The following is a 21557-nucleotide window of genomic DNA, read 5'->3' as shown; positions in this document are numbered from 1 at the left end:
ACCATCATAGACAGGCTTGTTGTGTATAAGGATGGAGCTAGTGGGCTGCTGGTGTGTGGGGGCCGAATTCAACACTTTAAAGAGGATAAAGTCGGAGTTCCGCTCTTACCTTCGGGCTGCTGGCTTGGGGTCCTCTTGGTGCATGAAAGCCATCAGAGGGGGCATGAAGGGGCTGCTGGAACATTGCTAAGGATGAGGAAAAGGGCTTGGATTGTGCAAAGGTGAAGACCTGCTGAAAAAAACTGTAAACTCATGCATTATATGCAGGAAGATGAAGGTGCAGTTGTGTCGGCAAGTGATGGGCGAATTACCTGTTGAAAGGACCAGGCCTGCAGCTCCCTTTCAGTTTACAGCAGTTGATATGTTTGGGCCCTACAGTGTGAAGGATGATCTCAAAAGAAGAGTGACTACGAAAGTATGGGGAGTCCTATTTAGTTGTATGGCAAGCCGAGCTCTCCATATTGAACAGCAGTAGACAGCAGCATGTCTACTGAAAGTTTTCTTATGGCTTACCAAAGGTTTGTTGCTCTCAGAGGTCACCCCCAGAAGGTATTGTCTGACCCTGGGACCAACTTCGTTGGGGCCAAACCAGTGCTTCAGGATCTCTATAATTTCCTGGAGGTGCAAAACACTACAGGTCTGGAGGAGTATGGAGCCAGGAGTGGAACTGGATGGTCTTGGAAGGTGCTACTGGCTGACACACCGCATCGCAATGGAGCAGCTGAAGCAGCCGTGCGCATTGCAAAGAGAGCTCTGCAAAGTTTGGGCAAAACAGCTGACCTTACCTTTAATGAGTTTCCAACGAATGACCCATTGATGCAAGGGTCCAGAGTCAAGAAGACTGCATCCATGATATTACACCAAATTCGCTATTGATGGGGCGGGCATCTTGAGAAGGCGACTTCAGTATGTTCAGCTTTGAAAATTACCCATATAAGAGACTTCAAGAAATACAGACTCAAGTTAATGGTTTCTGGAGATCCTGGTAGCAGCTTGCTGGCCCTAACCTCTTTATAAGAAGTAAGTGGCATACTGCGGAGAGGAAAATTGCTGTTGGAGACGTGGTTTGGCTGTGTGACCAGAATGCCTTGCGCGGTCAGTTCCGGGAGGGTCATTACTGCAGTTCCAGGATTCGTGAGGGATGTGAATGTTCTCGTTACGCCGGGACACTCGGTTCCATTAAGATCTATGCCTGATAGCTCTGTACCCCTGGACCAGAAGGGACGGCTCAACGGTACAGTACTTCGCAGGGACGTGAGGCGTCTTGTTGTCCTTCTTCCAGTGGAGGAGCAAGGCGGTGATGTCAAGGAGGCATGATGGTGTGCGACCTGTGTCTCAGGATGCTTGACGCTCGAGTGGGAGGTGTCGCGCTGAGCAGTTGATTATCATTGGTTGGGACTTTTGTTCATGTGCACGCGCCCGCCCGGGCTGCTTTGACTGATGGACAATGACTGCATATTAGCAGCCGGCTCACAGCTGCACCAGAAATAGAGCATGTAGGAGACATGCTCCAAAGTTACTGCGGGGATACATACTCACAAACAAGTTTGAAGAGGCAGCCAGTAAGAGATGCTTATTTATTTGCTTAATGCTGGTGAGCTGTTACGTGTGGGCTGTGGGAGATTGCGCTAAGACTTTTAGTAAATGGGATATGTTTAACCTAATGTCATTTATTTTATTCTTGGAGTAATCCAAGAAATCTTGTGCTGTAAGAGGACAGCGACTTAGAGGTGCTTGTCCATAAATAAGTGTTGCCACCATGTTGAACAAGAACTTTGAGTTATGCTTGTTTTTGGTAATTAAATCAGAGTAATAGGTCCGCTTTGTAGTCAGTCATGCATGCTTGTAGCCTAAGATGGCATTACGCCACGTGAGGTGGAATACTTCTAATTTTGAACTACGCCATTTTTGTTCTAGGCCTCTAGCCTTGTGCTTGAGGTCATGCAAGTAATCATTGACCCAAGGTGACTGTGTTTTGGGGGGCATGGTTTTAATATAGGTGGCGCAGTCATGTCGACTGTAGTTTTGAGCTCTGAGTTTAAACTGTCCACACAACTGTCTATTGATTGGGCATTTTCCAAACGTGAAGCTAAGATATCAGGCAGTCTAGCTTCGATTTCAGTTGTAGTTGAGGAGTTGATGTGTTGCCGCAGTGATGAATAAGGTTGTTGTTCCACTTAACACGGAAGAGAAACTGTGAACCTAATAAGTGAGTGATCAGAGACCACTGATGCAACAGGCATGACGTCAATATTTGTGACAGTAATACCATGTGCAAGAACCAAATCCAGGGTATTTCCACTAATGTGCGCTGAATCCTGAATGCATTGCTGAAATCCTAATGCATCCATAATTTCCATAAATGATTTGCAGAGGCTTTCAGAAGGCTTACAGTATTTATATGAATGCTGAAGTCACCAATAATCAGAATGTTATCTGCTCTAGTTGATAAGTTAGAGATGAACTCACCAAATTCATCTAATTATTCAGAGTATGGGCCAGGGCACCTATATACAGTGACAAAGTAAGAAGGCGGATGTTTATTCTTATGTCCTTGGCAATACGTAGCATCGTGGGCAGAGTGGAGAATCAGATGTTCAAACAAATTACATCTGTGACCCCCAACAGCTAATAGACTAAACTTAGATTTGTAAATAAGAGCAACACTCCCACCTTGCTTCTCATCACAAGAGACATGACTAAATGTGTACACCGGTGGGCAGGCCTCATTTAAGGGGAGGACAGCTGTAGGTTTAAGCCAGGTTTCACATAACCCAATCATATCTAAGAGATGATCCATAATTTGATCATTAATCAGCAATGCTTTTGAGGACAGTGACCTTATGTTAATTAGACCCAGACTAAGGACCGCAGTAGGGCTGACAGTTGGACTGTTTGGATTTAGGAGAGGTTCCAGAGTAGCATATATAAAATGCCTGGAAGTAGGTTTAGTTCTCTCACAATTGTGGCACTTTAAATAATGTCCAATAACTCCCGGAAATAATGCATTCTGACTTTTTCCAATGTAATAAATCCATCTCTCTGTCCAGGAAGTCTGTTAAAACAGCATCATGGAGATGTCCCCATGTCCATGTACACAGCATCAGTAAACCAGCAACGCACAAACAGCGCGTCACCAGACTTTTGGTTCCAAAATCCAACACTCTGAAAAAGTTAAGAGTTTTGGGGTGTGTCATCTCCTGTCTGGAAATCAGAGCCATCACTTTCGAATGAAAGCTCAGAAGCTTTGTTTTTGGATGGAGCAGGTTCATTTCCCTTTGACTGTCAGTCATCGGGATATTTCTGCTCATTCTAAAATGTATGTCACACGCCAAAAAAATGCCAAGAATTGCCAAGTGAGACGTTTTCTGTAAATGCACCTGTTAACACTCAGAATGAGAGGAATAAAATACATCAGGAATCACTAATTATTAGCACATGTGTGTGGAAAGACTTACACTCATGAGTACTTTTATGCTGTCTTGCTAACTGGGATATTAAAAAATGTGCAACATGTCCTTTAAAACCTGTCACTGTCCAACTACTTATGGATATTACTGTACAAATAATCAGTTTTACAGCCAGTTTGTTTGCATCATGCAAGTCCACACAGCTGCAAATGGGATCCTTGGCTGGGAAAGTAACCTACGACGGAATGGTGAAGAGGGGGAGGCATAGCCTCTCATCTGCTTCATGGTGTGGTATCCATGGATAATCAGTGAGAGCCTACATAACTGTACATGGCAGCATTGAGTGAAAAATGACTCAGGCAATAGGAGCCAGGAGGCCTGATGTTCTTACTAAATTTTTTAAAATAAAGTAAACTCCAGCAAAATTTAACCTTGACTGGAGATATATTTTACAACATCCATGTAAGAAGAATAGTCAAATCTGAATGATTGCATGGTTGTTGCGTGGTGTCTCTATAAAAGGTGGCTATTCAGCAGATCATGTGTAGCAACATTTGCGTAGCAGTTTGTGTTACATTAGCCAACTCTTCAAACTGGGGGAGTTTGTACAACCCCAATTCCAGTGAAGTTGGGACATTGTGTAAAATGTAAATAAAAACAGAATACATTCATTTGCAAATCCTCTTCAACCTATATTCAGATGAATACACCACAAAGACGAGATATTTAATGTTGAAACGGATACATTTTATTGTTTTTGTGCAAATATTTGCTCATTTTGAAATGGATGCCTGCAACACATTTCAAAAAAGGTGGGACAGTGTATGGTTATGTTTACTGAGGACACAAATTGTTGAAGCTTTGTAGGTGGAATTCTTTCCCATTCTTGCTTGATGTACGACTTCAACAGTCCAGGGTCTCCGTTGTCGTATTTTGAGCTTCATAATGTGCTACACATTTTCAATGGGCGACAGGTCTGGACTGCAGGCAGGCCAGTCTAGTACCCGCACTCTTTTACTACGAAGCCATGCTGTTGTAGCACTTGTCGAATGTGGCCTGGCATTGTCTTGCTGAAATAAGCAGGGACGTCCCTGAAAAAGATGTTGCTTGGATGGCAGCATGTGTTGCTCCAAAACCTGGATGTACCTTTCAGCATTGATGGTGCCATCACAGATGTGTAAGTTGCCCATGCCATGGGCACTAACACACCACCATACCATCACAGATGCTGGCTTTTGAACTTTGCGCTGGTAACAATCTGGATGGTCTTTTTCCTCTTTTGTCTGGAGGACATGACATCCATGCACTCCAAAAACAATTTGAAATGTGGACTCTTCAGACCACAGCACACTTTTCCACTTTGCATCTGTCCATTTCAAATGAGCTCAGGCCCAGAGCAGGCGCCGGCATTTCTGGATGTTATTGATGTATGGCTTTCACTTTGCATGGTAGAGTATTAACTTGCACTTGTAGATGTAGCGACGAACTGTGTTAACTGACAGTGGTTTTCTGAAGTGTTCCTGAGCCCACGCAGTAAGATCCTTTACACAATGTCGTCGGTTTTTAATGCAGTGCCGCCTGAGGGATCGAAGGTCACAGGTATTCAATGTTGGTTTTTGGGCTTGCGGCTTACGTGTAGAAAGTTCTCCAGATTCTCTGAATCTTCTGATTATATTATGGACTGTAGATGATGGAATCCCTAAGTTCCTTGCAATGGAATGTTGAGAAACATTGTTCTTAAACTGTTGGACTATTTTTTCATGCAGTTGTTCACAAAGTGGTGATCCTCGCCCCTCTTTGCTTGTGAACAGCTGAGCCTTTTGGGGATGCTCCTTTTATACCCAATCATGACACTCACAATTACTGTCCTCTGTTCCCAAACACTTATTGAGTGTTGTTAGAAGGAAAGGTGATGTAACACAGTGGTAAACATACGACTGTCCCAGCTTTTTTGAAACGTGTTGCAGGCATCCATTTGAAAATGAGCAAATATTTGCACAAAAACAATAAAGTTTATCAGTTTGAACATTAAATATCTTGTCTTTGTGATTTATTCAACTGAATAGAGGTTGAAGAGGATTTGCATATCATTGTATTCTGTTTTTATTTACATTTCACACAACATCTCAACTACATTGGAATAGGGGTTGTATATAATTTCACTCCCACATTGTGTTTTTATGAACCTGAATAGAAACCAAAAATTGGAAAATTTCACTACCACACTACCATGCTATGCATAATTCTGGTATTTCTGTGTATTGTCTTGTCATGATGACAGCATGAAAAAATGAGTAATTCATAAAACTGGATTTGAGTCTTTAAGAGCTGGTTTATGTAATTACCTGTGGCAGGTGAAGCTGCAGTCCTTCTCTGGGTATAGGCTGCCGTGATGGTGTCTGATCCAGATGCATGTTAAAGAGAGCTGAAAGTGCAGCCTGGGCTGCCCTGGACTTAGCCAGCTTCTTATTCCGTCCAGAGCCCTGGAACATCTGAGCATCTACAGTCACTGACATGACAAAGTTTTTGGCATGGCTCTCTCCACTCTCAGACACAAAGTCATACTTGAGGCCTGGCCGCAGCTCGTTGAGGGTCATGATTGGATTCTTGCCAATTGTTGGGCAGATGAAGGCATTGGGGGCTGAAGGTAAGGATACCTGGGCCAGGCATGGGACAGCGGAGGGCAACAGTGAGTATTCTAGTCCCAGTGTACTGAAGGAACCATGGCTGTTAGAAGTGAGGTAAAATGAGTCATCTACTGGGGTTGATGACTCAAAGGCGTTAAATAGCACGTTGGGAAAGTCAGCTTGATCAGAGGTGAAATCCGTGTGAACAGAAAGAGTCCGGCCCATGGCCATGTGGGCTTCAGATGCATTGGGGAATTGGACGAAGGAACGCAGAGCTTTCTCCGCTGCATTCAGCTTGGCTTTCTTCTTGGTAGGACCTGAACCACGAAAGAGCTGCCCATTGACCTCCACAGTCATTACAAAAACTGGTGCATGGACAGGCCCAGTTTGAGACAGAAGTCTGTACTGTAGCCCTGGTTTGATCTCATTCAGCTGCATGAGGGCATTCTTTGGCAGAATAGGCCCAGGGACTTTCTTACGCTTTTTGGGCCTGTACTTGGAATGTGCATGCCCATTATTGCCCTCTTCTAAGGGACGCTTCCTCCCACCCCCAGTACTCCCCTTGGGGAGTTGAGCACCCTCAGGTGCAATCCCTTCTTTGGAGAAGAGTTTGTCCAAGTTCCGATTTTCCTTAACATCTGTGCTGCATGAACCTGCAGTGCCCAGAAAGAGTAACTTACAATGCCTTCGATGCAGGATCTTGTAAATGTAAAATATAAAGATTCCTTTTTATCTTTGCAACTGAACAAGGGATGTGTGTTCCTCCATATTTATGTGATAACATCAGAAAAAAAAAAAAAAAAAAAAACAGTGGCCGTATATTATAATGAAAGTAGAATGGATAACTTAGCCTAAACACCATTTCTGGCCAATCAAAAATGAGAACACAGTCAGCTGACACACAGTCATTGGTGATCTAATTAGAAGTAGCTACTGGTCAACATGTAATTTTAATGTTATGTTATTTTTTTTGGCAAATTAAAGAAAATAATAAAATCCACTGTATGAAAGGCAAAACATTATTGATCATTTATTTAAACAAACTAATGACAGGAAGTATTGTTTGTTTCATGTCTTTTTCTGGATGTTGGTCTGTGCTTTGGGAACACAAATCACCAGGCCCCTTTAACAAAGATGATGGAACTTAATCTGAATTTTCATTTATAACATCCTCCAGCAAACGCTCGATAGGTTACTCCTTTCGGTGCTTAGGACAGAAAATAATCTAAGAAAATGCAGCTTTAGAGGGGATGTGGGAAAGACGGGGGTGCAAACAAGGGCGTCAGCTTTCCCTAAATGAATTTGCATCTGAAAAGCGCCTGAAGAGAAACACCACAGAAATCTTATTTCAATTGTTAGCATATCTTTGAATAAATGGTCATTCCAGACAGAACATAAGGAGGTATATTTGTGTATAAAGCCAACATGTACATTGTCTGATAATCAACGACAGTTCAGTTATTGTAGCATGATGAAAAAGAACAGAAATGTATCTTTGCTGATACCATTTTAAATTGTAGCTGACTGCATCCTGAACCAAACTGCACAAACTGGCTTTGAGCGCAGCATTGTTGAGTATGCAACAAAAATAACAAGCATGCAAGAGGGAACTCGAAAATGGAAACACTAGCAGATAATGCAGTGAGCAGACAGAGGGGCAGAGTGATTATAGGTCTGCTGGGGAAGAGGGACAGAGATTTAACAGCAAGACATATTGTTGATACTCCATTGCTGTCACTTGAAGCACAAGTAGAAATACTTGTAAGAGTGCTGTAGAACACAATCAACCAGTCATGTCCAAGGTCAACTGTCTGCAGAGCAAACTATGCTTTTGGACAACCTTGTCTCTGTGGTAACCAAGCTGAAACTTTGAATCAACATCACGCCATGGCAAACTGGCTAATCTGTTGTGTACACATCATATTGCTCTATGATTTGTGTTTACAGAAATCCTTGAACAACCTTGATGTCTTCCAGCTTCCACTGTCAGGCATAATCCACGTGGTTCCCAAATGATTTCCCTTTGGTCAGCAAAGTGACAGGATTACTGTTGGTCTAACACAAATGATGGCATAGTGTTTGGAGACAAACTGGGCAAGGCGGTATCATGATCTGGTTCATGTCTTTGAACAGATTCACAAACATCCAGATTTACAAACATGGTTTGAAGATGGAATGTGCCTATATCTGATCTTTGACCTCACTGGACCTTACAAAAGAACCGCTTATGTTAACAGATTGATTTGAAAATTGTGGGTATGAGTGATTTAAGAGAACTTCAGACATTTACCCATTTTCTCCTATATTACATTTTTTTTTTACATAGATATGAACAAAATCTATGAGTGGTCCAAACCTATGGTAGGAGTCATTTGCAGTTCATCTACTATCAAACAGTTTTTGTTCATCAGTTTTTGCTTGTTTAAATCCAACACAAAATCCACATCATAATTACATTGACAGTATCCTGTTTAACTATACAATTTGAAATGCAGTACAATTGAACATTTATTCATATATTATACCAAACATCCACCTTCATCCACCTTAAGGACTCCTAGAAGCGAAGGTCACATGATGTGACCTAAAATAGCATGGGGGAAGAATTGATTCTGCAGCAGTAAAAAAAAAAAAAAAAAAAAAATCCCACGATCTTCTTTCTGTGAGGCATCAGTGCTAATCACGAAGCCACCCTACCGCCTAAGAGTATCATTCATTTAAGTTTGAATTCAAATATAGCACCAAATCACAACATGTTACTTCAAGGCACTTCGCAAGGGTAAGGTCTAACCTAACCAAGCCCTACCGAGTGACCATCAGGTTCTTGATCACCTTCCTGACTAAAGGTGCCCTGACTCTTGCAGTACTATGATCCATGCACTTGCACGCACATCACTGTGACAATCCCACCCGCTGTGTTCCCAGCTGGACACCGTGCTTTGTTCCACTGGCTGCCACGCGTTGTGCGCTGGACACTGCATATAGAAAAATAATTATTTTGTAGCGGATTAATCATTTTCTCTTCAAGTTGGCTGTTGAAAATGGCTCTAATCGCTTCCGGATTCATAGCGGACCGCTCCAGCAGCAGCTTTACTCGCGCGCGTGTGCCCTGAATGAGGTGGAGAAAGCATTTGTAACCATCTAAAAAGGCAATTACTTATTTGTCATGTTTACATTGTAATGGCTTGGTAGAACAGTTGCATGTTCTTTCCTTCTTGTGAGCAGCTGTAAAAGTATGTTCATGACAGATTAAACATCTCGTTCTAATCGATCAGACAAACTGTGTTCTGATGTGGTGCGCTGATGCAATCTGTTGCACTGTTCTCTTCTTCTTTATGTGAGTTGACAAGCTGCGTGGGCCATCTCATCGCGCACTTGCACATGGCGGCACACATCTCACGTTCAGTCTATACCGGTTCACAGCGAGTTTACTCACCAGTATGACAAACTTTATACAGGTGCATGAATCAAAGTTGTGCAAGTGTCACGCGCAAGTGCAAGTGTCTCCTTCAACTGCTCAGTTTAGGCAGGCGGCCAGTTCTAGGAAGAGTCCTGGTGGATCCAAACTTCTTCCATTTGAGGATGATGGAGGCCACTGTGCTCATTGGGACCTTCAAAGCAGCAGAAATGTTTCTGTAACCTTCCCCAGATTGGTGCTTTGAGACAATCCTGTCTCAGAGGTCTACAGACAATTCCTATGATGTTGGGCATGGTTTGTGCTATGAAATGCACTGTCAACTGTGGGACCTTATATGTAGACAGGTGTGTGTCTTTCCAAATCATGTCTAATCAACTGAATTTACTCCAGGTGGACTCCAATTAAGCTGTAGAAACATCTCAAGGATGATCAGTGGAAACAAGATGGACGTCAGCTCAATTTTGAGCTTCATGGCAAATGCTGTGAATACTTACGTACGAGTGATTTCTTTTTTTTTTTTTTTTTCCAGAAATTAAAAAGAAAAACCTTTTTTCCATCCATCCACCCATTTTCTTCCGCTTTATCCGGAGTCGGGTCGCGGGGGCAGCAGCTCAAGCAAAGCCGCCCAGACCTTCTGATCCACACACACCTCCCCCAGCTCCTCCGGGGGAACCCCAAGGCGTTCCCAAGCCAGCCAAGAGATGTAATCCCTCCAGCATGTCCTGGGTCTTCCCCGGGGCCTCCTCCCAATGGGACGTGCCCGGAACACCTCTCCAACGAGGCGTCCAGGGGGCATCCAGAAAAGATGCCCAAGCCACCTCAACTGACTCCTTTCGACATGGAGGAGCAGCGGCTCAACTCCGAGCTTCTCCCGAGTGACCGAGCTCCTCACCCTATCTTTAAGGGAGTGCCCAGCCACCCTGCGGAGGAAACTCATCTCGGCCGCTTGTACTCGCGATCTTGTTCTTTCAGTCATGAGCCAAATCTCATGACCATAGGGGAGGATCAGAATATAGATCGATCGGTAAATCGAGAGCTTTGCCCCCCTACTCCACTCTCTCTTCACCACGATGGTCCGATACAGCGACCACATCACTGCAGATGCTGCACCGATCTGTCTATCGATCTCACGCTCCATCCGTCCCTCACTCGTGAACAAGACCCCGAGATACTTAAACTCCTCCACTTGAGGCAAGGACACTCCACTGACCTGAAGAGGGCAAAGCACCTTTTTCTGGTCGAGAACCACGGCCTGGAGGTGCTGATTTTCATCCCGGACACTTCACACTCGGCTGCAAACTGCCCCAGTGCAAGCTGAAGGTCCTGATTTGACGAAGCCAACAGAACCACATCGTCTGCAAACAGCAGAGACGAGATTCTGGGGTTCCCAAACCAGATCCCCTGTACACCCTGGCTGCGCCTAGAAATTCTGTCCATAACAATAATGAACAGAACCGGTTCTGATAAGCAGTTTTGTATGTTGAAATTATGGTGTTTTGTGAGTAGAATTTTGAGGGAAAAATTAATTTCAGAAATTTTGGAATAAGGCTGTAACAACAAAATTTGGAAAAACCGAAGAGCTGTGAATACTTTTCGGATGCACTGTACACAGGCAACAGTGGAAAGGGAAAACGCCCTTGGGCAATTTATGTGGAAGACACCTTAAGCAGACCCAATTCAGAGGGGTAACCAATTGCTTAGGCCATACTAACAATAACAAAGATCAAACAAACAAAGTACAACAAAAACAAAATAAGAACTGAAAAAAGACTTTTAGCAGCTGGTGTCCAAAAGCCTTCCCAGATGGTAAAGATTATTCATATATAAGTTCAGTCAAGCTACTTCTTCAGACAGGCTGCATCTTAAAGTATGATAAGGTATTCTATTAGGGCCCCTTCACACGTAACATGATTGAGGCTGAATGGCAGACGAAGCAGGAATTGCATAATAATTATGAATTATTATCATGTACAGTGAATGCGAACAGCGGCTATCAAACTGGAAGCACCATGCACTACTGTGCGCATGCCTCTGCAAATCTGAACAGACTGTTATATCCACAGTAGACCTTACAGTACACACATTTGTCCATTCCTTCCAAAGGGCAGCGTAAATAATGTAAACTATTGTTTCCATCATATCTGTATATAACACGGGTAGCTGTGCCTCTCCGTGGTGTGCAGTAAGGCATCATTAAACGCGTCAGGCTTGGAGCTGAACGCATCTCATTGAACCTCACAGGGAACCTCGAGATGGATCTTGCATGGCAAAGCCTGCCAGTATGATTTACACGTGCCACATATAATAATGTCCACCCCCCACCCCTTTCTGTCCCTGTGAGATCAGATTTTAACGTTCTGTTACTAATCTATAAAATTATTCACAGACTGGCACCTCCCTACTTAGCTGACCTGCTTAAACCCTACGTACCGGCCCGGGCTCTGCATTTTATGGTGCAGGACTACTTTGTGTCCCTAGGGTGAGTAAAAAGTCTGCGGGTCACAGAGCATTCTCTTACTGTGCCCCTGTTCTGTGGAATGATCTCCCTGCATCAATAAAACAGTCAGATTCTGTAGAGACTTTCAAGTCCAGACTTAAGACGCACTTATTTTCCCTTATGTATGGCTAGCATTCGGCCTCTACTGGTGGTTGGCTCTCACTGCGGTATTGTATCACTTCCTGTTCCGGAGCACAGCGGTGTTTTGCTGTATCTGTTAGCTGTTTAATCTGCGCAGTTAGATTGATCTAGTTAACTAGATAACAATTTGTTTCACAGTGTAATCTTCACGTGCCTTAACTAAAGCACTCCCTCTGCTGAATCACCTCTAAATTATTTACACATTATTCACTTTGTGTGTTTTTAGGAATCCGCTAGCTTAGCGCAGCTACTAGCTCTTAGCCGGTTTAGCATGGCGGCTTCTCCTGTCTCTCCCGCACTTTTCTGCTCTGGGTGTGAAATGTTTAGTTATTCCTCGGCCTCCTTTAGCAGTAATGGTACTTGTAATAAGTGTAGCTTATTCATAGCTTTGGAGGCCAGGCTGGGCGAATTGGAGACACGGCTCCGCACTGTGAAAAATCCTACAGCTAGCCAGGCCCCTGTAGTTGGTGCGGACCAAGGTAGTTTAGCCGCCGTTAGTTCCCCTCCGGCAGATCCCGAGCAGCTGGGAAAGCAGGCCGACTGGGTGACTGTGAGGAGGAAGCGTAGTTCTAAACAGAAGTCCCGTGTACACCGCCAACCCGTTCACATTTCTAACCATTTTTCCCCACTCGGCGACACACCCGCCGAGGAAAAAACTCTGGTTATTGGCGACTCTGTTTTGAGAAATGTGAAGTTAGCGACACCAGCAACCATAGTCAATTGTCTTCCGGGGGCCAGAGCAGGCGACATTGAAGGAAATTTGAAACTGCTGGCTAAGGCTAAGTGTAAATTTGGTAAGATTGTAATTCACGTCGGCAGTAATGACACCCGGTTACGCCAATCGGAGGTCACTAAAATTAACATTGAATCGGTGAGTAACTTTGCAAAAACAATGTCGGACTCTGTAGTTTTCTCTGGGCCCCTCCCCAAGTGACATGTTTAGCCGCATGTTCTCCTTGAATTGCTGGCTGTCTGAGTGGTGTCCAAAAAATGAGGTGGGCTTCATAGATAATTGGCAAAGCTTCTGGGGAAAACCTGGTCTTGTTAGGAGAGACGGCATCCATCCCACTTTGGATGGAGCAGCTCTCATTTCTAGAAATCTGGCCAATTTTCTTAAATCCTCCAAACCATGACTATCCAGGGTTGGGACCAGGAAGCAGAGTTGTAGTCTTACACACCTCTCTGCAGCTTCTCTCCCCCTGCCATCCCCTCATTACCCCATCCCCGTAGAGACGGTGCCTGCTTCCAGACCACCAGTAACCAGCAAAAATCTATTTAAGCATAAAAATTCAAAAAGAAAAAATAATATAGCACCTTCAACTGCACCACAGACTAAAACTGTTAAATGTGGTCTATTAAACATTAGGTCTCTCTCTTCTAAGTCCCTGTTAGTAAATTATATAATAATTGATCAACATATTGATTTATTATGCCTTACAGAAACCTGGTTACAGCAGGATGAATATGTTAGTTTAAATGAGTCAACACCCCCGAGTCACACTAACTGTCAGAATGCTCGTAGCACGGGAGGCGGAGGATTATCAGCAATCTTCCATTCCAGCTTATTAATTAATCAAAAACCCAGACAGAGCTTTAATTCATTTGAAAGCTTGACTCTTAGTCTTGTCCATCCAAATTGGAAGTCCCAAAAAACAGTTTTATTTGTTGTTATCTATCGTCCTCCTGGTCGTTACTGTGAGTTTCTCTGTGAATTTTCAGAACTTTTGTCTGACTTAGTGCTTAGCTCAGATAAGATAATTATAGTGGCCGATTTTAACATCCACACAGATGCTGAGAATGACAGCCTCAACACTGCGTTTAATCTATTATTAGACTCAAATGGCTTTGCTCAAAATGTAAATGAGTCCACCCACCACTTTAATCATATCTTAGATCTTGTTCTGACTTATGGTATGGAAATTGAAGACTTAACAGTATTCCTTGAAAACTCCCTTCTGTCTGATCATTTCTTAATAACATTTACATTTACTCTGATGGACTACCCAGCAGTGGGGAATAAGTTTCATTACACTAGAAGTCTTTCAGAAAGCGCTGTAACTAGGTTTAAGGATATGTTTCCTTCTTTATGTTCCCTAATGCCATATACCAACACAGTGCAGAGTAGCTACCTAAACTCTGTAAGTGAGATAGAGTATCTCGTCAATAGTTTTACATCCTCATTGAAGACAACTTTGGATGCTGTAGCTCCTCTGAAAAAGAGAGCTTTAAATCAGAAGTGCCTCACTCTGTGGTATAACTCACAAACTCGCAGCTTAAAGCAGATAACCCGTAAGTTGGAGAGGAAATGGCGTCTCACTAATTTAGAAGATCTTCACTTAGCCTGGAAAAAGAGTCTGTTGCTCTATAAAAAAGCCCTCCGTAAAGCTAGGACATATTACTACTCATCACTAATTGAAGAAAATAAGAACAACCCCAGGTTTCTTTTCAGCATTGTAGCCAGGCTGACAAAGAGTCAGAGCTCTATTGAGCCGAGTATTCCTTTAACTTTAACTAGTAATGACTTCATGACTTTCTTTGCTAATAAAATTTTAACTATTAGAGAAAAAATTACTCATAACCACTACAAAGACGTATCGTTATCTTTGGCTGCTTTCAGTGATACCGGTATTTGGTTAGACTCTTTCTCTCAGATTGTTCTGTCTGAGTTATTTTCATTAGTTACTTCATCCAAACCATCAACATGTCTATTGGACCCCATTCCTACCAGGCTGCTCAAGGAAGCCCTACCATTATTTAATGCTTCGATCTTAAATATGATCAATCTATCTTTATTAGTTGGCTAAGTACCACAGGCTTTTAAGGTGGCAGTAATTAAACCATTACTTAAAAAGCCATCACTTGACTCAGCTATCTTAGCTAATTATAGGCCAATCTCCAACCTTCCTTTTCTCTCAAAAATTCTTGAAAGGGTAGTTGTAAAACAGCTAACTGATCATCTGCAGAGGAATGGTCTATTTGAAGAGTTTCAGTCAGGTTTTAGAATTCATCATAGTACAGAAACAGCATTAGTGAAGGTTACAAATGATCTTCTTATGGCCTCAGACAGTGGACTCATCTCTGTGCTTGTTCTGTTAGACCTCAGTGCTGCTTTTGATACTGTTGACCATAAAATTTTATTACAGAGATTAGAGCATGCCATAGGTATTAAAGGCACTGCGCTGCAGTGGTTTGAATCATATTTATCTAATAGATTACAATTTGTTCATGTAAATGGGGAATCTTCTTCACAGACTAAAGTTAATTATGGAGTTCCACAAGGTTCTGTGCTAGGACCAATTTTATTCACTTTATACATGCTTCCCTTAGGCAGTATTATTAGACAGCATTGCTTAAATTTTCATTGTTACACAGATGATACCCAGCTTTATCTATCCATGAAGCCAGAGGACACACACCAATTAGCTAAACTGCAGGATTGTCTTACAGACATAAAGACATGGATGACCTCTAATTTCCTGCTTTTAAACTCAGATAAAACTGAAGTTATTGTACTTCGCTCCACAAATCTTAGAAACATGGTGTCTAACCAGATCCTTACTCTGGATGGCATTACCCTGACCTCTAGTAATACTGTGAGAAATCTTGGAGTCATTTTTGATCAGGATATGTCATTCAATGCGCATATTAAACAAATATGTAGGACTGCTTTTTTGCATTTGCGCAATATCTCTAAAATTAGAAAGGTCTTGTCTCAGAGTGATGCTGAAAAACTAATTCATGCATTTATTTCCTCTAGGCTGGACTATTGTAATTCATTATTATCAGGTTGTCCTAAAAGTTCCCTGAAAAGCCTTCAGTTAATTCAAAATGCTGCAGCTAGAGTACTGACAGGGACTAGAAGGAGAGAGAATATTTCACCCATATTGGCTTCTCTTCATTGGCTTCCTGTTAATTCTAGAATAGTATTTAAAATTCTTCTTCTTACTTATAAGGTTTTGAATAATCAGGTCCCATCTTATCTTAGGGACCTCATAGTACCATATCACCCCAATAGAGCACTTCGCTCTCAGACTGCAGGCTTACTTGTAGTTCCTAGGGTTTTTAAGAGTACAATGGGAGGCAGAGCCTTCAGCTTTCAGGCTCCTCTCGTCTGGAACCAGCTCCCAATTCGGATCAGGGAGACAGACACCCTCTCTACTTTTAAGATTAGGCTTAAAACTTTCCTTTTTGCTAAAGCTTATAGTTAGGGCTGGATCAGGTGACCCTGAACCATCCCTTAGTTATGCTGCTATAGACTTAGACTGCTGGGGGGTTCCCATGATGCACTGAGTGTTTCTTTCTCTTTTTGCTCTGTATGCACCACTCTGCATTTAATCATTAGTGATTGGTCTCTGCTCCCCTCCACAGCATGTCTTTTTCCTGATTCTCTCCCTCAGCCCCAGCCAGTCCCAGCAGAAGACTGCCCCTCCCTGAGCCTGGTTCTGCTGGAGGTTTCTTCCTGTTAAAAGGGAGTTTTTCCTTCCCACTGTCGCCAAGTGCTTGCTCACAGGGGGTCGTTTTGACCGTTGGGGTTTTTCCGTAATTATTGTATGGCTTTGCCTTACAATATAAAGCGCCTTGGGGCAACTGTTTGTTGTGATTTGGTGCTATATAAATAAAATTGATTTGATTTAGCATATTGGCATAGCATGGTACGATGCTTTCGACCCTTTTAAATTCATTTTATTGGTAAAAAGAGCAGGCTACATCCTCAACTTTATCTAAAGACTAGGTATTTTAGTGAAGCTTAGGGCTAGTGGCCGGTTATCACCTTAGTATTTCTTCTGTTTTTCTTGTTGCTAAATGCTGATAAATTATACTGTATTTGTTGTCTTTCTGCCGCCTGATTCTGTTTTTCTCTCGATTTAAGTTGTGGCCCCATCCAGAGATGGGAGTCGGTGTTTTCTTCTGCAGGCCTCCCGTTTTGTGCATGGACTCCCAAAATCTCCCAAAATTTCCTGTAATTTCCTGTTTTCTGTATTGTCTATTGTGTCTGTAGCATGCCAAAGCAGAAGGTCACCCCTTTGAGTCTGGTCTGCTTGAGGTTTCTTCCTCAAATCATCAGAGGGAGTTTTTCCTTACCACTGTCGCCTGTGTGCTTGCTCTAGGGGTTGGTAAGGTTAGACCTTGCTTGTGTGAAGTGCCTTGAGGCAACTTTGCTGTGATTTGGCACTATATAAATGAAAATAAATTTAAACTGAAAAAATTTTATTGCAATAATTGAAACACATGTCACATTTGCAATGCAGTCACCAGCGGATCACTGAGTGCTAGACATGCCATGCCGACTGATGCGTTCATGACACGAGAGCCAGCTCTTTATGAGATGAGAGCCCGGCAGATGTCTTCATGAGACGGGTGTATCAGGTAATTCATGTAAAACATACAATCCCAATTCCAATGAAGTTGGGACGTTGTGTAAAATGTACGTAAATAAAAACAGAATACAATGATTTGAAAATCCTTTTCAACCTATATTCAATTGAATACACCGCACAGACAAGATATTTAATGATCAAACTGATAAACTTTATTGTTTTTGTGCAAATATTTGCTCATTTTGAAGTGGATGCCTGCAACACATTTCAAAAAAGTTGGGACGGGGCAACAAAAGACTGGGAAAGTTGATGAATGCTCAAAGAACACCTAATTGGAAATAGGTGAGTGTCATGATTGGGTATAAAAGGAGCATCCCCAAAAGGCTCAGCCATTCACAAGCAAAGATGGGGTGAGGATCACCACTTTGTGAATAAACACTTGAAAAAATAGTCCAGCAGTTTAAGAACAATGTTTCTCAATGTTCTTTTGCAATGAATTTAGGGATTCCATCATCTACAGTCCATAATATAATCAGAAGATTCAGAGAATCTGGAGAACTTTCTACACGTAAAGAGCAAGGTCGAAAACCAAAATTGAATGTCCGTGACCTTTGATCCCTTAGGCAGCACTGCATTAAAAACCGACATAATTTTTTAAAGGATCTTACCGCGTGGACTCAGGAACACTTCAGAAAACCATTGTCAGTTAACACAGTTCGCCGCTACATCTACAAGTTAAACATCTACAATGCAAAGTGAAAGCCATACATCAACAACATCTGTTTTTGGAAATCATGGACGTTGTGTCCTCTGGACAAAAGAGGGAAAAGACCATCCAGACTGTTACCAGCTCAAAGTTCAAAAGCCAGCATCTGTGATGGTATGGGGGTGTGTTAGTGCCCATGGCATGGGCAACTTTCACATCTGTGATAGCACCATCAATGCTGAAAGGTACATCCAGGTTTTGGAGCAACACATGCTGCCATCCAAGCAGCGTCTTTTTCAGGGACGTCCCTGCTTATTTCAGAAGGACAATGCCAAGCCACATTTTGCATGTGTTACAACAGCGTGGCTTCATAGTAAAAGAGTGCTGGTACTAGACTGCCTGCAGTCCAGACCTGTCGCCCATTGAAAATGTGTGGCGCATTATGAAGTGCAAAATACGACAACAGAGACCCCAGACTGTTAAACAACTGAAGTCGTACATCAAGCAAGAATGGGAAAGAATTCCACCTACAAAGCTTCAACAATTAGTGTCCTCAGTTCCCAAACGCTTATTGAGTGTTAGAAGGAAAGGTGATGTATCAACATACCACTGTCCCAGCTTTTTGAAACGTGTTGCAGGCATCCATTTCACAATGAGCAAAAATTGCACAAAAACAATAAAATTTATCAGTTTGAACATTAAATATCTTGTCTTTGTGGTGTATTCAATTGAATATAGGTTGAAGAGAATTTGCAAATCATTGTATTCTGTTTTGATTTCCATTTTACACAAATGTCCCAACTTCATTGGAACTGGGGTTGTAAAAGGGAAAACAGTAATCTACATAATTTCATTACTTCCTGGTTTACATCCAGGTGGAGGCTGTCTGCTCTTTATAACAGGAATTAAGTCTTATAAATTGTGGTGTTTTATCAATTTTTTGCTCCGTTGCTGTGTGCATGACTTTCCACGTGCTTGCACCGTGTTCATGCGTGCGAACACGAGCGTGCATGAAACTGGTATCGTACACACCTGTCCCACCATGTGTCCCTCCCGACAGCAGGTGGAATGTTTCGCAGTTTCCCATTTTGTTTTAGGTTCACAGATTTTTTTCCGGTTTCTGTATCCTCTGTGTTATGTGTGAAGGGGCCCTTAAGAAGGGCCTTTGTTGTCATTCACACACATCGAAATGTGTCCTCTGCATTTAACGCTAATTCTACTTAGACACTGTTCAACCCACTGGAGCAGTCTGATGCACTGGTGATTTGATGGTCTTGACAGTTCCAGACTTTCTAGCAACAGAATGTCAGTGCCCTGTGACTGAAGTTCCTCTTGGGGTGTTATGTATGGTAATTCACTCTTCTCATGAATATGTGGCGATATGTACACATGCAAGAAAATCAGCAGATTGACACGTAGTTTAAACAATTATCTGAATTTACGAGCATTTTATGAATCTGTCATGGCATGTTCATACGAGCCCATCATAAAAAGGTACATGAAATTTAAGACATTTGTGAAAATGTAAATAGACTGCCATGTGTCAAGTCCCCTCAGAAATTTAGAAAATTTAGAATGTCAGATAAAGGCAATTATTTCTTTGAACTGCATTTAACCTGCTATATTTCTGCTTTTCTTAAAATCCTGTTAGTGCTGTTGTTATTATACTTGTAACTTATTGTTATAACATTGTTAGAATTATTGTTAATAATTATAATTACGATTGCTAGTTTCTGGCTAAACAAGTCCAAAGGTTGCGCTCCATGGGTTTTCTTTTCCTTGCAACATATTTTGAATAAAAACATGCATATATGACCTGAAATGGGAAAAAAAACTGGACTCACTCATGGTTTCTACTTGACTCCCCTCTGTAGTGGTCTGGATTACAGGTGGCTGGGTTCCTGCACTACCTTAAGGGAACAAAAGTGAGAAAATTGATTCTTCAGGTTTGTAATGGAACTTACTTCTATGCAACTTCATTATAAGTCAGTCATACTAATATTTTGCTGATCAAAATATGCTTTTGATCATTCATCTAGGCTTCTTGGTTGCATTGATCAAAGTAATATTGCAACTAAGTCTGAAGGAAATCCATCCAGTTGTTTTATCACGGACACACACGCCAGTGAAAACAACACCCTGCTCACCAATTTGCAGATGCACACAGTAATTACAGCACTTTAAAAACATCATATTGCATCGCAGTTCATTTTCTTTCCACTGCACAATCACACCTTGCAGGTTCAGAAAGCATTTATGAATACAGCAGGCTTCCCCAGTGTTGTTGGAGTAATTTGATGGAGCCCAGAATTACTGCAAATCAGGCACGGCGGGTGCCACGCACCCTAAGTGTTTGGACCCAAAATGCAAACTCTCAGACTAGGCTTGGATGTAGAAGAAATCATGGTCTTTAATTCAGGCTCTGGTTCGGTACACAGGTGATCAGTCGGCGAGGCAGAAGCACAAACAGGGTCAGGCAAAAACTTAGTCATGGGCAAGCAGGGTTCAAAGGCACAAGCAGACACAGACATCATGGGCGAGGCAAAAGGCAAAGTCAAAAATACAAAACAGGATCAGGATTCACGGCAAAGCAAAAACAGGACAAGATACAGAGCTGGTAAGCGTGCCAAGACAACAAACGAGCAAGGGTGTGGTGGCTGCGTGGAGATTAAATAAGACAGGAGTTAACAAGGTGTACATGAGGAGCAATCAAGAAGGGGGTGTGGCTAGTGAACAAAGATACTACATTGTGCAAGACAGTGAGGGAGGACAACACAAGGTGGAGTGAAGAAAAGACAAAGATATGTGGACAGGTGCACAGAGCGTGAGTGAAAGAAAAACACAGGCAGAGTTAAAGTGAGAGGAAAAACATGGCAGGTGCAGGACGTGAAGTAAACATACATAACTGGCCGTGAGACGAGGACATGAAAGCAGGTGCAGGAAGTGGAGTGGGAACAAGAGGCAAAAACAAAACTGAGCTACAAGTGAATAATATTACCGGGAACAAGAATCAGACATGAACATGAGAACTAGACTAAACATGAACTGGCGAGACGGACTATAACAGGACAGGAAAGCAAACCAGAGATGAATTAGATAAAAACTGCTCAGAGAATAATAAGAAATTTAACACAATGACAAAACTAAACTGGAACAGGCAGACATAAACTAAGTAGAAAAGAAACAAAACCAGACAAGGTGCAAACAGAAAAGAGAACAGCAAAAATAGGCAAACGATAACTAAATGATCAACCATGAAAACACAGATTAATAGAATGGAACTGAGACATGGTCAGAATATAAAAGTAACAAGGAAAGAAAGTGACAAAGCAAAATTAGAACGTAGAATAAACACATGATGAAAGTAACAAAGAAAACAAAGTGACAAATCAAAACAGAACTGAGAATAACCATATGATGAAAATAATATAACTAGTGAA

At 42.2% G+C, this 21557-nt stretch overlaps 1 protein-coding gene across 1 annotated transcript in view; it reads right to left on the bottom strand.

Annotated features, from left to right (window-relative positions):
• LOC117513496 (double-stranded RNA-specific editase 1-like) overlaps positions 1 to 21557 on the bottom strand; it is a 150704-nt gene that overhangs the window by 67350 nt on the left and 61797 nt on the right. The window contains exons 2-3 of the mRNA XM_034173672.1: positions 19962 to 20027; positions 5756 to 6690 (exon numbers count right to left, since the gene is read on the bottom strand). Of these exons, the coding sequence (XP_034029563.1) occupies positions 5756 to 6690; positions 19962 to 20027 (1001 nt within the window). The remainder of the gene's footprint in view (positions 1 to 5755; positions 6691 to 19961; positions 20028 to 21557) is intronic.

Source organism: Thalassophryne amazonica, chromosome 1 (genome assembly GCF_902500255.1).
Source record: "Thalassophryne amazonica chromosome 1, fThaAma1.1, whole genome shotgun sequence".
In the NCBI taxonomy this organism is placed as follows: Eukaryota; Metazoa; Chordata; class Actinopteri; order Batrachoidiformes; family Batrachoididae; genus Thalassophryne; species Thalassophryne amazonica.
This window is presented reverse-complemented; position numbering and strand designations above follow the sequence as displayed.